The sequence below is a fragment of the Marmota flaviventris genome, chromosome X, assembly GCF_047511675.1.
Source record: "Marmota flaviventris isolate mMarFla1 chromosome X, mMarFla1.hap1, whole genome shotgun sequence".
Taxonomy (NCBI): Eukaryota; Metazoa; Chordata; class Mammalia; order Rodentia; family Sciuridae; genus Marmota; species Marmota flaviventris.
The window spans coordinates 102,537,737-102,547,952 of record NC_092518.1 but is presented as its reverse complement, the minus strand read 5'-3'; the positions used below and the strand labels follow the sequence as shown (position 1 = coordinate 102,547,952).

The 10,216-nt window shown below is 37.6% G+C and overlaps 1 protein-coding gene across 1 annotated transcript; it reads left to right on the top strand.

The window, feature by feature from the left end:
• Window positions 1–372: 372 nt before the first annotated feature.
• LOC114089841 (A-kinase anchor protein 17B) lies at window positions 373–9,527 on the top strand. Its single transcript, XM_027931787.2, has 4 exons — window positions 373–1,125; window positions 2,631–2,761; window positions 4,317–4,551; window positions 7,908–9,527. The coding sequence occupies exons 1-4, from the start codon at window positions 373–375 to the stop codon at window positions 9,525–9,527; spliced, it is 2,739 nt and encodes a 912-aa protein (XP_027787588.2).
• Window positions 9,528–10,216: the final 689 nt, after the last annotated feature.

Sequence of the window (10,216 nt, the reverse complement as noted above, 5' to 3'; positions counted from 1 at the left end):
TTTAGTTTTTTGATATCTTTCATCAGAGTTTTGCAGTTTTCCTCATATAGATCTTGTACACATTTGATAGATCTCTACTTAAATCTTTCATTATTTTGGATGCTAATATATATGGTATCGTGTTTTAAATACCAAGTTCTGCTTGTTCATTGGTGGCATGTAAGAAAACTATTGACTTTTTTGTATTAACCTTGTATCCTGCATCCCTTCTGGGATTGCTTCTTAGTTCCATGAGTTGTAAGATATTATTTTAATTCTACCCATAGTATAGATCTAAGTCCAGCAAAGCACCATTTTGTAATACAAATCTGTGTTTTGCTCCATTTGTATCAAAATTTTCTCTTTTGCCCTTTAAGGTGAACTGAGGATACCATGACAGTCACAGTGGTATATGATAACTCTGAGGCAACAGAGCTCTGTGCGGCTCAGCACCTCTACCTCAAGCCCATAGCAAAATTGATGATCAGTGTATTGCTCCCAGAAAGTATGGATCCTGTGAGGCCCTTCTCTAACTGGGAAGTTCTTGACCAGCTAAAGAGCCTCATTTGCCCTGACCAGTTCACCACAGTTCGGCTCTCCAAGAGTACAAAAGACTTTATCCGATTTGAGGGTGAGGCTGAAACCAGAAGTTTGGTTCAAATCTTAAAGGCAAAGTTACATGGAAAGATCATCAAGCTAAATGGTTTGAAAACAGACTTAAAAGTAGTGGCTACAGATGCCTTGGGAGAGTGGGAACACTTCCCCAGGGAAAAAGAAGCTTCACTGAGTGATGGGGCTGAAGAGCAGGACCATGATAAGAGCCCAGATTCCATATATTTTGAAGGCTTGCCCTGTAAATGGTTTGCACCAAAAGGTTCCAGTGGGGAGAAGCCATGTGAAGAGATTGTTCGGGTAGTCTTTGAAAGTTTCGGGAAGATCAAGAATGTGGATATCCCTATGCTTGACCCCTACAGAGAAGTGATGACTGGTGGGAGCTTTGGGGGGTTTAGCTTTGGCTTGCAGACATTTGAGGCCTTTATACAGTACCAGGAGTCAACGGACTTTATTAAAGCCATGGAGTCCCTTCGAGGGATGAAGCTGATGCTTAAAGGCGATGATGGGAAAGCTCTGGCATGTAACATTAAGGTAAGAAGTAGCCAGACTTTCTTTTATTTCCCACTTTTCAGGTGATCCTGAGTCAAAGCTGGAAGGAAGCATCTAGAATAAATTTCCTTAGATTCCACCAGGCTCTGATTAATAACTCAGGTAAAGACTTATGTTGTCATTAAGCAATGGATGTCTAGGGAGAAAAATAATCTTGATTTGAACACTCCTTCTACTCTCAGGCATGATGGTTGTTATAATCTGGGGTTCTGCTGCAGCTTCTTGAGGGCATTAAAAGATTATTTGTGGCTCCTATGAACTATCTCATATTCTGTTGTGTTAGGTTGCTGAGAGAGAGGGACACATGCAGTTTAAAACCATAAGGAGAACAGTTTATTCCCTTATTATTCTGGGAGTCACAGCTTATATTTTCAGCATGTCTGTCAGGTAAACTGATAAAACATAATCCTACCAGATTTGGATCTTTTACTTTCAAAATCAGCCTGTCTATCCAGTCATGTCATCTCATTGATGTCTGTATGCTTTGGTCATCTACTTTTGGAAATCTTAACCCAGCAGTGGAAAAGAGATAACCATACGCTCCTTTTTCTCTAAATCAGTCATTAGCGTTAGCATGAATTTGCACTTTTAGCTTTGTGTGTGTGTGATCATGTGTGAGCACTTTTGTTAAAATGCATATTTTAAAATTATGAGCTATTCAGTAAGATAAAAGACATACCAAAAATTATAATGACTACTCATATACTATTGCTCAGCTTATAAAATAAACCATTACTAGTATGATGAAAGAGCACTTCCCTTCTATGTACCCACCCTCAATCATATTCTCCTTTCTCCCCTCAAAGGTAACCATGGTCATGAATTTGTTGTTTTTCATTATCATATAGATTTAAATAGCTCTCTCTAGCTGCTTTTACATTTTTAAGCAAATCTGTTTATCTCAGTCTGACTTTCACTTTATTTATGATTTGAAAAGTAGTTTAATAATCATGGTAGTCATATTTCACATCACATTGTTCAGTTTTCTTGTAGTTTTTCTCTGTCCCCACCCCCATTTCCCATTAAGCTAACTGACTATTTTTTTATTCCTGATCATTTACATAAATACAGTAATTCAGTTGATTTTTAAAACAAACCAGAGGTAATATACTCACATTTCTAGAGTGTGCTGATGTTGGTGCTGTGATGCTGCCCATGACCATGTCAGCCAAACTCTTCAAGGGTTTTTTTTTACATCTTTATTGAAATATATTTGACATATTAAATTGTAAAAGGTCAAGTAATGTTTGATATAATTATGCAAGGGTTCTACTAAAGAAAATCTGAGTGTTCACAAGTACTTTTCAGCTGGTAACTGAGAAGCAGTGGAACAATATGGGCACTGGGATGCAGAGAGGATATTTTGAATTCATTTGGTTTCAAATTGCCATGTACCATCTTTTTTTTTTTTTTAATCTCTCTGGCCTGGGTCACATCCAGTCAACTGACAAATCTTTCTAATAAAACTTTAAACTGTTTGGAGGCAGGTTATGTTTGATACAACCAAACACTTCAGTGAAGGAGCTGTAAAGAGGAGAAATCAGGAAAGGCTAAAATTACAAGAACTGGAGGAAGAAAGGAAAAAAGAAAAGAGAAGAGAAGAGGAGGTGGCTGAAAGGTGAGTAGACTGATTTTAGGTAAGGAGGGTTTTTCTTTTGATTTGTAGATTGATTCCTTTGGGTGAATAGCTAAACATGATAGATAACATTGAGGTGGGGGACAGATATTGGTATAGACTGCAAAACTCTATTGAAGGTTAAAGTCTTTAAATTGTGCTGTAATGAAACCAAAATGATGAAACAGTTGAAAACAAGAGACTGGAAAAATATGTCTATAAATGAGAATAAGCAATAAGGAATTATGGGACTAGCCAGATTAAGATGCCTGGAAAGAAATTATTTTTAAAAGAAGGCTCAGGGAGTCTTATAGTAAAAATTCTAACCTAGAAAATTAGAAATTTGAGTAATTTACCTATTATCTACCAATATTACTTACCAATTTAAAATGATGAATAGGTTTATAAAAGATTTTATTCTGCAAACTGGTCAACAAACCATAGGTACTGTACTCACATTTATCAGAGTAACCCATAGGCAAGAAAGTCACAGATTTGTTGGGGCCGTTTTTCTTGTTGGCTTAAATTCTTTCTGTGAATTTATGGAGCTTCCACATTTATTTTTTTGAGCTTATCGTTTTCCAATTTAGAGGCTTAAACCTAGAATGGGGTACTGGATTTCCAAAGGTTTGTCAAGGAGGTGCAGATGGGCTAGAAATATAGGGCTCTGAAAACCAGTTTTACCTCCTGGCCCCTCCTCTTGAATGTAAATTATAACATTCATAAAAGGAGCTAACAGTACCCTTCCATGTGCCCCTCACTTTTTGTCTTGTGGGGTGATAGGAGTTACTTGAGATCACAGCTAGGGAACTAGAACCCAGTCAAGATATGGTTCTCCTCCAAATTCCAGGTTGAATATCCCATTTAGACAGTCCTTTGTCACTTGGCTAAGTCCTGACTTCAGGTAGTTGCTCTTTCTTTCTCCTTCCCACATTCTCATAGGGACCTAACTGAATTAATTTTAATTTTCTGAAAAAGGCATTAAAAACCATATTCTCCCAAGCCAGTGTGTTTTTACAATAGTGTTTATGCTAAGTAATAGGGGCCAGGAATCAGTTTTCATCTTGAAGATTTTCTTAGTGCCTTGTCTTATCTTTAACTGCCTATGTGAAACCAACCCACAGAATATTTTAATCTCAAGAAAAATGAAATCACTTTGAAAGCTGGGTCCTGTTGTCATTGCTTATGGTTTGAGAGTGTGGAGGATGGAGCCCCTCTTTTGAAATCTGCAGCTTTCTTCTTCCTCTTTCTCTTCTTCCTCCTCTTCTTTTGATAGTCTATCTTTGCATAAGATTTCCTTTACATGCTTGTATCTGACCAACTAAATCATGTATCTTTCTCCCTTGACCGATGCTTAACAGTAATTTTATTTGTGTGTGTGTGTGTGTGTGTGTGTGTGTGTGTTTGTCATGAGTTGTCTGTGCTAGGTTTTGGGTTAACAGTGGTATATTCCTGGAAACCTAAATGATCTGTCCTTCCCTGACAGGGGAAGGAGGAAAGAGGAGGCCAAATGTCTAATAAATACCTTTTGAATGGTTTGATGTTAATCTTTGTCCAGAAAAAGAAAAGATGAGGAGAGGAGAGCCCACGAAAAGAGGAAGAAGGCCAGGACCAGGAGGCGAGCCCTGAAGGAGAGGGACAGCCACAGGTCAAGGAAGCAGAAGGTGAAGGCCAAAGCTGAGGCACCTGAGGAGCCAGACTCTCCAGAAGAATGGCAGGAGAGGAAGCACCTGCTGGCTCAGAGGAGAGTTGAGGCCCTTCGATTGCTACGGGTACTCCTGAGGAAAATCTCGGTAGGGCTATTTCCAAATTGTTATTCAGTTTGGGTAGGTATTAACCTTTCTGAGCTCCAGCCTTTTCATTTAAGCACTGGCTTATTGAAAATCAACTCATGGAAGACTCATAGCATTCACTGGGGTTGCTTGGAAATCAACTGATCTCTAATAACCCTAACTGGGAATTTCCAAAAGGGATATCTACATTCTCTAAATGAGTGGTCTCAACTCTGCCATCCTATACATATACTTTATATTTCTAAACTTCAGGACTGTATTACCCAGAGCATTTAGCTAGTTTATTGATTTTTTTCTGAAACAGAAAAATGCAAGGGGAAGCAATGGGTAGGTGTGGGTGTTAGGTTGCTGTCTTCTATTAACTTTACTTGTCAATTCATCTGTGACATGTTTGGATGTGAAGGGAGAGCCTGTAGCAAGCTTATGTTAGTCCAGTCTTGAACTGTTTGCTGAAGAATTTCTTATCTCACAGAGCATTTGTTTTGTTTGGAGAGTTTCATTTTTGGAAGGTGTTTCTTTCCCTTTCTGGGTTCCTTTTTTATTATTTTATTGTTTATTAACATTTTTTATTTTGCAAATAATATATATATATATATATATATATATATATATATATATATATATATATAATGTTATACATTTATATAAAATATATATACCTAACAATCTCTCAGGTATCCCATTATGGTTTTAATGTGATATTTCTTTTTTATAAATATTTTTGTAGTTGTAGATGGACACAATACCTTTATTATTTATTTATTTATTTTTATGTGGTGCTCAGGATTGAACTCAGTGCCTCACACATTCGAGGCAAGCGTTCTGCCACTGAACCACAATCCCAACCCCTTAATGTGAAAGTTCTAACAACAAATAATACTGGGTATTTTTTCATATGCTTATTTTCCATTTGATTATCCTTTTTAATGAAATACCTGTTTATTTTTTATTGATCTTTTTAAAAATAAATAATACTGAAATGTATTACAATTCTTATTACACATATACAGCACAATTTTTCATATCTCTGGTTGTATATAAAGTATGTTCACACCAATTTGTGTCTTCATACATGTACTTTGGATAATGATGTCCATCATATTCCACCATCCTTGCTAATCCCCTGTCCCCTCCCTTTCTCTCCTACCCCTCTTCCCTATCTAGAATTCATCTATTCCTCCCATGCTCTCCCTCTCTACCCCACTATGACTCAGCCTCCTTATATCAGAGAAAACATTCAGCATTTGTTTTTTGGGGATTGGCTAACTTCACTTAGCATTATCTTCTCCAGTGTCATCATTTACCTGCAAATGCCATGATTTTATTCTCTTTCATTGCTGAGTAAAATTCCATTGTGTATATATGCCACATTTTTTATCCATTCATCTACTGAATGGCATCTAGGTTGTTTCCCCAGTTTAGCTATTGTGAATTGTGCTGCTATAAACATTGATGTGTCTGTGTCCCTGTAGGATGCTGTTTTTAAGTCTTTTGGGTATAGACTGAGTACAGGGATAGCTGGGTCAAATGGCGGTTCCATTCCCAGATTTCCAAGGAATCTCCATACTGCTTTCCATATTGGCTGCACCAATTTGCAGTCCCACCAGCAATGTATGAGAGTCCTTTCTGGGTTCCTAAAGACAGTCAGACTCAGCACAAGCCCTGGATTCAAACCCAGAAATACTTCCAAAGTATTAACTTAAAAATCCACATTTATGGGCTGGGTTTGTGGCTCAGAGGTAGACCACTTGCCTAGCATGCGTGAGGCACTGGGTTTGATTCTCAGCACCACAAAATAAATAAAGTATTGTGCCCATCTACAACTAAAATTATATTTTTTAAAAAATCCATATTTAGGTGAGCATGGTGGCACATGCCTGTAATCTTAGAAAATCAGGATTTTGAGGCAAGAGGATTTCAAGTGAGAGGCCAGCCTGAGCAACTTAGCAAAATCCTGTTTCAAAATAAAAAAGGGCCAGGTGTGGTGGTGCATGCCTATAATCCCAGTGACTTGGGAGGCTGAGGCAGGAGGATCACCAAGTTCAAAGCCATCCTCAGCAGCTTAATGAGGCCTTGAGCAACTCAGCCAGACCCTGTCTCTAAATAAAATATAAAAAAGGGGTTGGGGATGTGGCTTACTGGTTAAGCGCCCCTGGGTTCTATCCTGATGACCAAAAAAATAAATTAAAAAAAAAATAAAAAAGGATTTGAGATGTAAAGAGCTCCTGGGCAGTACCAAAATTTTTTAAAAAAAATCCATATTTAGCATTTGTAAATATGAAGAGAGAATGTCATTACATAGAATTAATTTTATGTCTATTTGCCATCTTGGCCTTTCTCATTAGTATGGACAGCCAAACAATGAAATCAGGACCAGAAAAATCTCACATTTACATGTATAACAAGGTTTGCTGCATTTTTTGTTTAACTTAATAATTGAGGGTTACTCCTTTTTTTTAAAAAAAATGTGTCTTTTTAAGTGGGTATAGTGTCTAATTCTGGTCCCATTAATATTTGTACCAATTATGTGGCCCTCTGGTTTTAATCCCAGATAATGGGCAGGTACTGTACCCTGATGTATGATAGGTGTGAGTGGGAGCACAGTACAAACCCTTGTTGGATGGCAGTGTGGGCAGCACCTTTCACCTGCTTTGTAGTTATATAGAACAGATAGCATTAAGATACAATAGTAGGTAGACCCATGGTCATAACCATGTTTGCTACTTAAAGCTTTTTATTTATTTTTTATTGGTTTTTTTTTTTTTCATGATGCCAATGATAGAACCTAGGGCCTCACACATACTAGGCAATTGCATCACCACTTTCCTAGCCCTCATGGGCTTGCTTTTTAATGAAGCAAGTGAGGTAGGGCAACTCAGAGATACCCTCCATAGTAAGAGGCTGGGATATAAAACAGAGATTGTTTATCTTTGAAGCCAGTTGATTCTTGGACACATATTTCACCCATCAGTCATTTCTTATGCTAGGACATTTCTGGGAAGGCTATAAAATGTTTCTTATTTCTCTTTGTCTCTCCAGCTCCTATTATGATACCTAGAATAGTAGGTTCATCGATTTTTGAACAAGTGGAAAAAAGGGTTATGTGCTTTGAAAGCGATGTAAAGTGTGGTACCTTGTGATAAAAGGAAGGGCACATACCTAATTAAAGTAGCTCATATTAGATAAAGATATTTATTTTACTACTTCCCATTTCTTCAGTGCAATATTGTTCCTAATTTGGATCTATCCCAGGTATTAGAAATCTCTTTGGAATAATGTTAAAAGAGCCCAGTTTTCTTTGGAATTTTTTCCATCTATTTAGTTTCTCATGAGATTTTTAATCTTTTCCTTTGAAGGGATCTACACAATTTAACCCACAGGAGGTTGACATTACAGGACCCGAAGCTATTTATACTCCAGGGAACACATTGGAAATTCTGGAGGAAGAAGAATTCAACACTCAGCATCTTCCAAATCAAGAAGAAATGCCAAAATATCAGGTTGCCAAGTCAGATAATAAACAAACACAAAAAATAAAGAAACGAAATAGGGCTCGCTTACGTCAATTTTCTCACTGCCTTCGGGGAAAAAAGTTAAGATACTCAACTAGAAAAGAGAGGACTGCAAAATTATTAACTGATGGATACAGATTGGTCTCTGGCCAGAATTCCTTGAAAACTACAATGATCCAAGGTCAGTCTCTTGAAAAAGAAGACCACCACAGTTCTAATAAATCCTATTCTTCAAGATTCTCTGAGAGAGACCATGGCAGGAAAGAGAAGATCTATGAAACAGATGAATTTATTAACTATATATTAAACTATTATCAGACTCCAAAATATGCCCGGATCTGTCTACAACCAAGTCACACAACAAGCACATATCAGTGGCACAGGGACGTTCATGCTAAGGGAAATGGATTTGAGATCAATTTGAGAAAACGCATGCCTGACTCAATCATTTGGAGTCAAATCGAAAACATTGAAAGGAGAGAACAGGTTCAGGAAGATGATTACTGCTCAAAGGTATGTACTCAGGATCCTCAGGATAAACCACAAAACAGGGGGAAAGTGGATTATACCAAAGAGTGCTCTAAGAGATTTAAAAATGATTGCAAGGATACAGCCAGTGAGACTGGTGATCAGCTGTCCCCAACTGATGGTAAAAGCCATCTCTTAGATGACCAGGTCCAAGATTCCAAATCCCAAAGGAAAAGTCAAGATTCTTCCCCCTCCAGCTCAGTAGGCTTAGATGTGCATTTGACAGATTTCTTAGAGGAAATTAGTAGTGATTCTGAATGCTTCAGTGAAACTCTTAGCATAAACGAACAGGAGAAACAGAAATCTGTGACCACATATCATGGTTCTCCTGAAAAAGGAAATCTTGATGCAGATGAAATCATTACCTGTGAAAGAAAAACTAGGTCAAGTCAGCAGACTTCATATTCAGAGTGGAAACGTGATGGTGAGGAAAAATACTCCAAATACAAGCTTAAGACACCAGGCAAGAGGTCTAGGAATGAACCGAGATGTTCATGGCTTGAGAATGAAAGCAATTCCGTTAATGATGAGAAGAACAGCAGCAAAAAGAGGAGAAAAATGGCCCCCAACTACTTGTTTGATGAAGGCTACTACCATGAGTCCAGTTCCAGTGATCAATTAGAGGACAACACAAAGAAGAGGAGGGTTAGTAGGAGTGCACTGGACCAGAATTTGAACTATAGAACCTCACATGTGCCAATAACATCAAAAAGTGCTAATGCTTTCTATTTGGGATATTTTCCCAAAAGAAGAATGAGTCCTTGGAAGGCAGACTATAACCAGGATGCAAGAAGGCTTAAAAGACATGAGAATTCTAAAGATCTCATATTCAGTTCTGATAATCATCATGTTAGACATAATAGTCAGGAGCACATTGACTATGGAAGCTATTTAGCAAACAACTACACTAGTTCTTTATATTTTCAAATGTTCTGATGGCTACTTTGATCAGGAACACTCTTATTTATAATAAATGATTTGGAAATAAGAAAATTTAAAACCAAATATAACTATGTAGTTAGTAACTACACAGCAAGAGCTTGAGCAGGGTCAAATGCAAAACCTTGTTTCTCTTTCCAAAGTGTAAAACATAGATCAAAATGACCGCAGGTGTGTTGGCAAGCTTTGGAAATATAAAACCTCTGGATCATGAAGCTTGATAAAGCAATGTGCTTGCAAAGCTTCATGATTTAAATATTTCTTTCTTTCTTTCTTTTTTTTTTTTTTTTGGTACTGGGGATTGAATCCAGGGGTTCTCTACCACTGAGCTATATCCCCAGATCCTTTTATTTTTGACTTTGAGACAGGGTATCAGTAAGTTGCTGAGGCTGGCCTCGAACTTGAGATCCTCCTGTCTCAGCCTCCTGAGTTGCTGGGATTATAGGTGTGTATAACTGCACCTGGCCAGGACAGACTTTTTTTTAATACCTTTAATTTGGTGCCAGTGAAGGAGCAGATTAACATTGAGAAGGGTTGAGAGATAGCCCTGTATGGCTCTTTTGCTGACACAACATCATCATTTAGTATCATTCATCTTCAAAGAGGACAACGGTGAACAAATAAGGAACCTTTTACATGTTTTTTTATTTGGTCAGAAACACCAAGTGCAATAACAATCCTTTCTC

Coding starts and splice junctions, on each gene's coding strand:
- LOC114089841 (XM_027931787.2), top strand. CDS start 373: ATGACAGTCACAGTGGTATATGATAACTCTGAGGCAACAGAGCTCTGT. Junction 1,126..2,630: donor CTCTGGCATGTAACATTAAG/GTAAGAAGTAGC, acceptor GTTTGGAGGCAG/GTTATGTTTGATACAACCAA. Junction 2,762..4,316: donor GAAGAGGAGGTGGCTGAAAG/GTGAGTAGACTG, acceptor ATCTTTGTCCAG/AAAAAGAAAAGATGAGGAGA.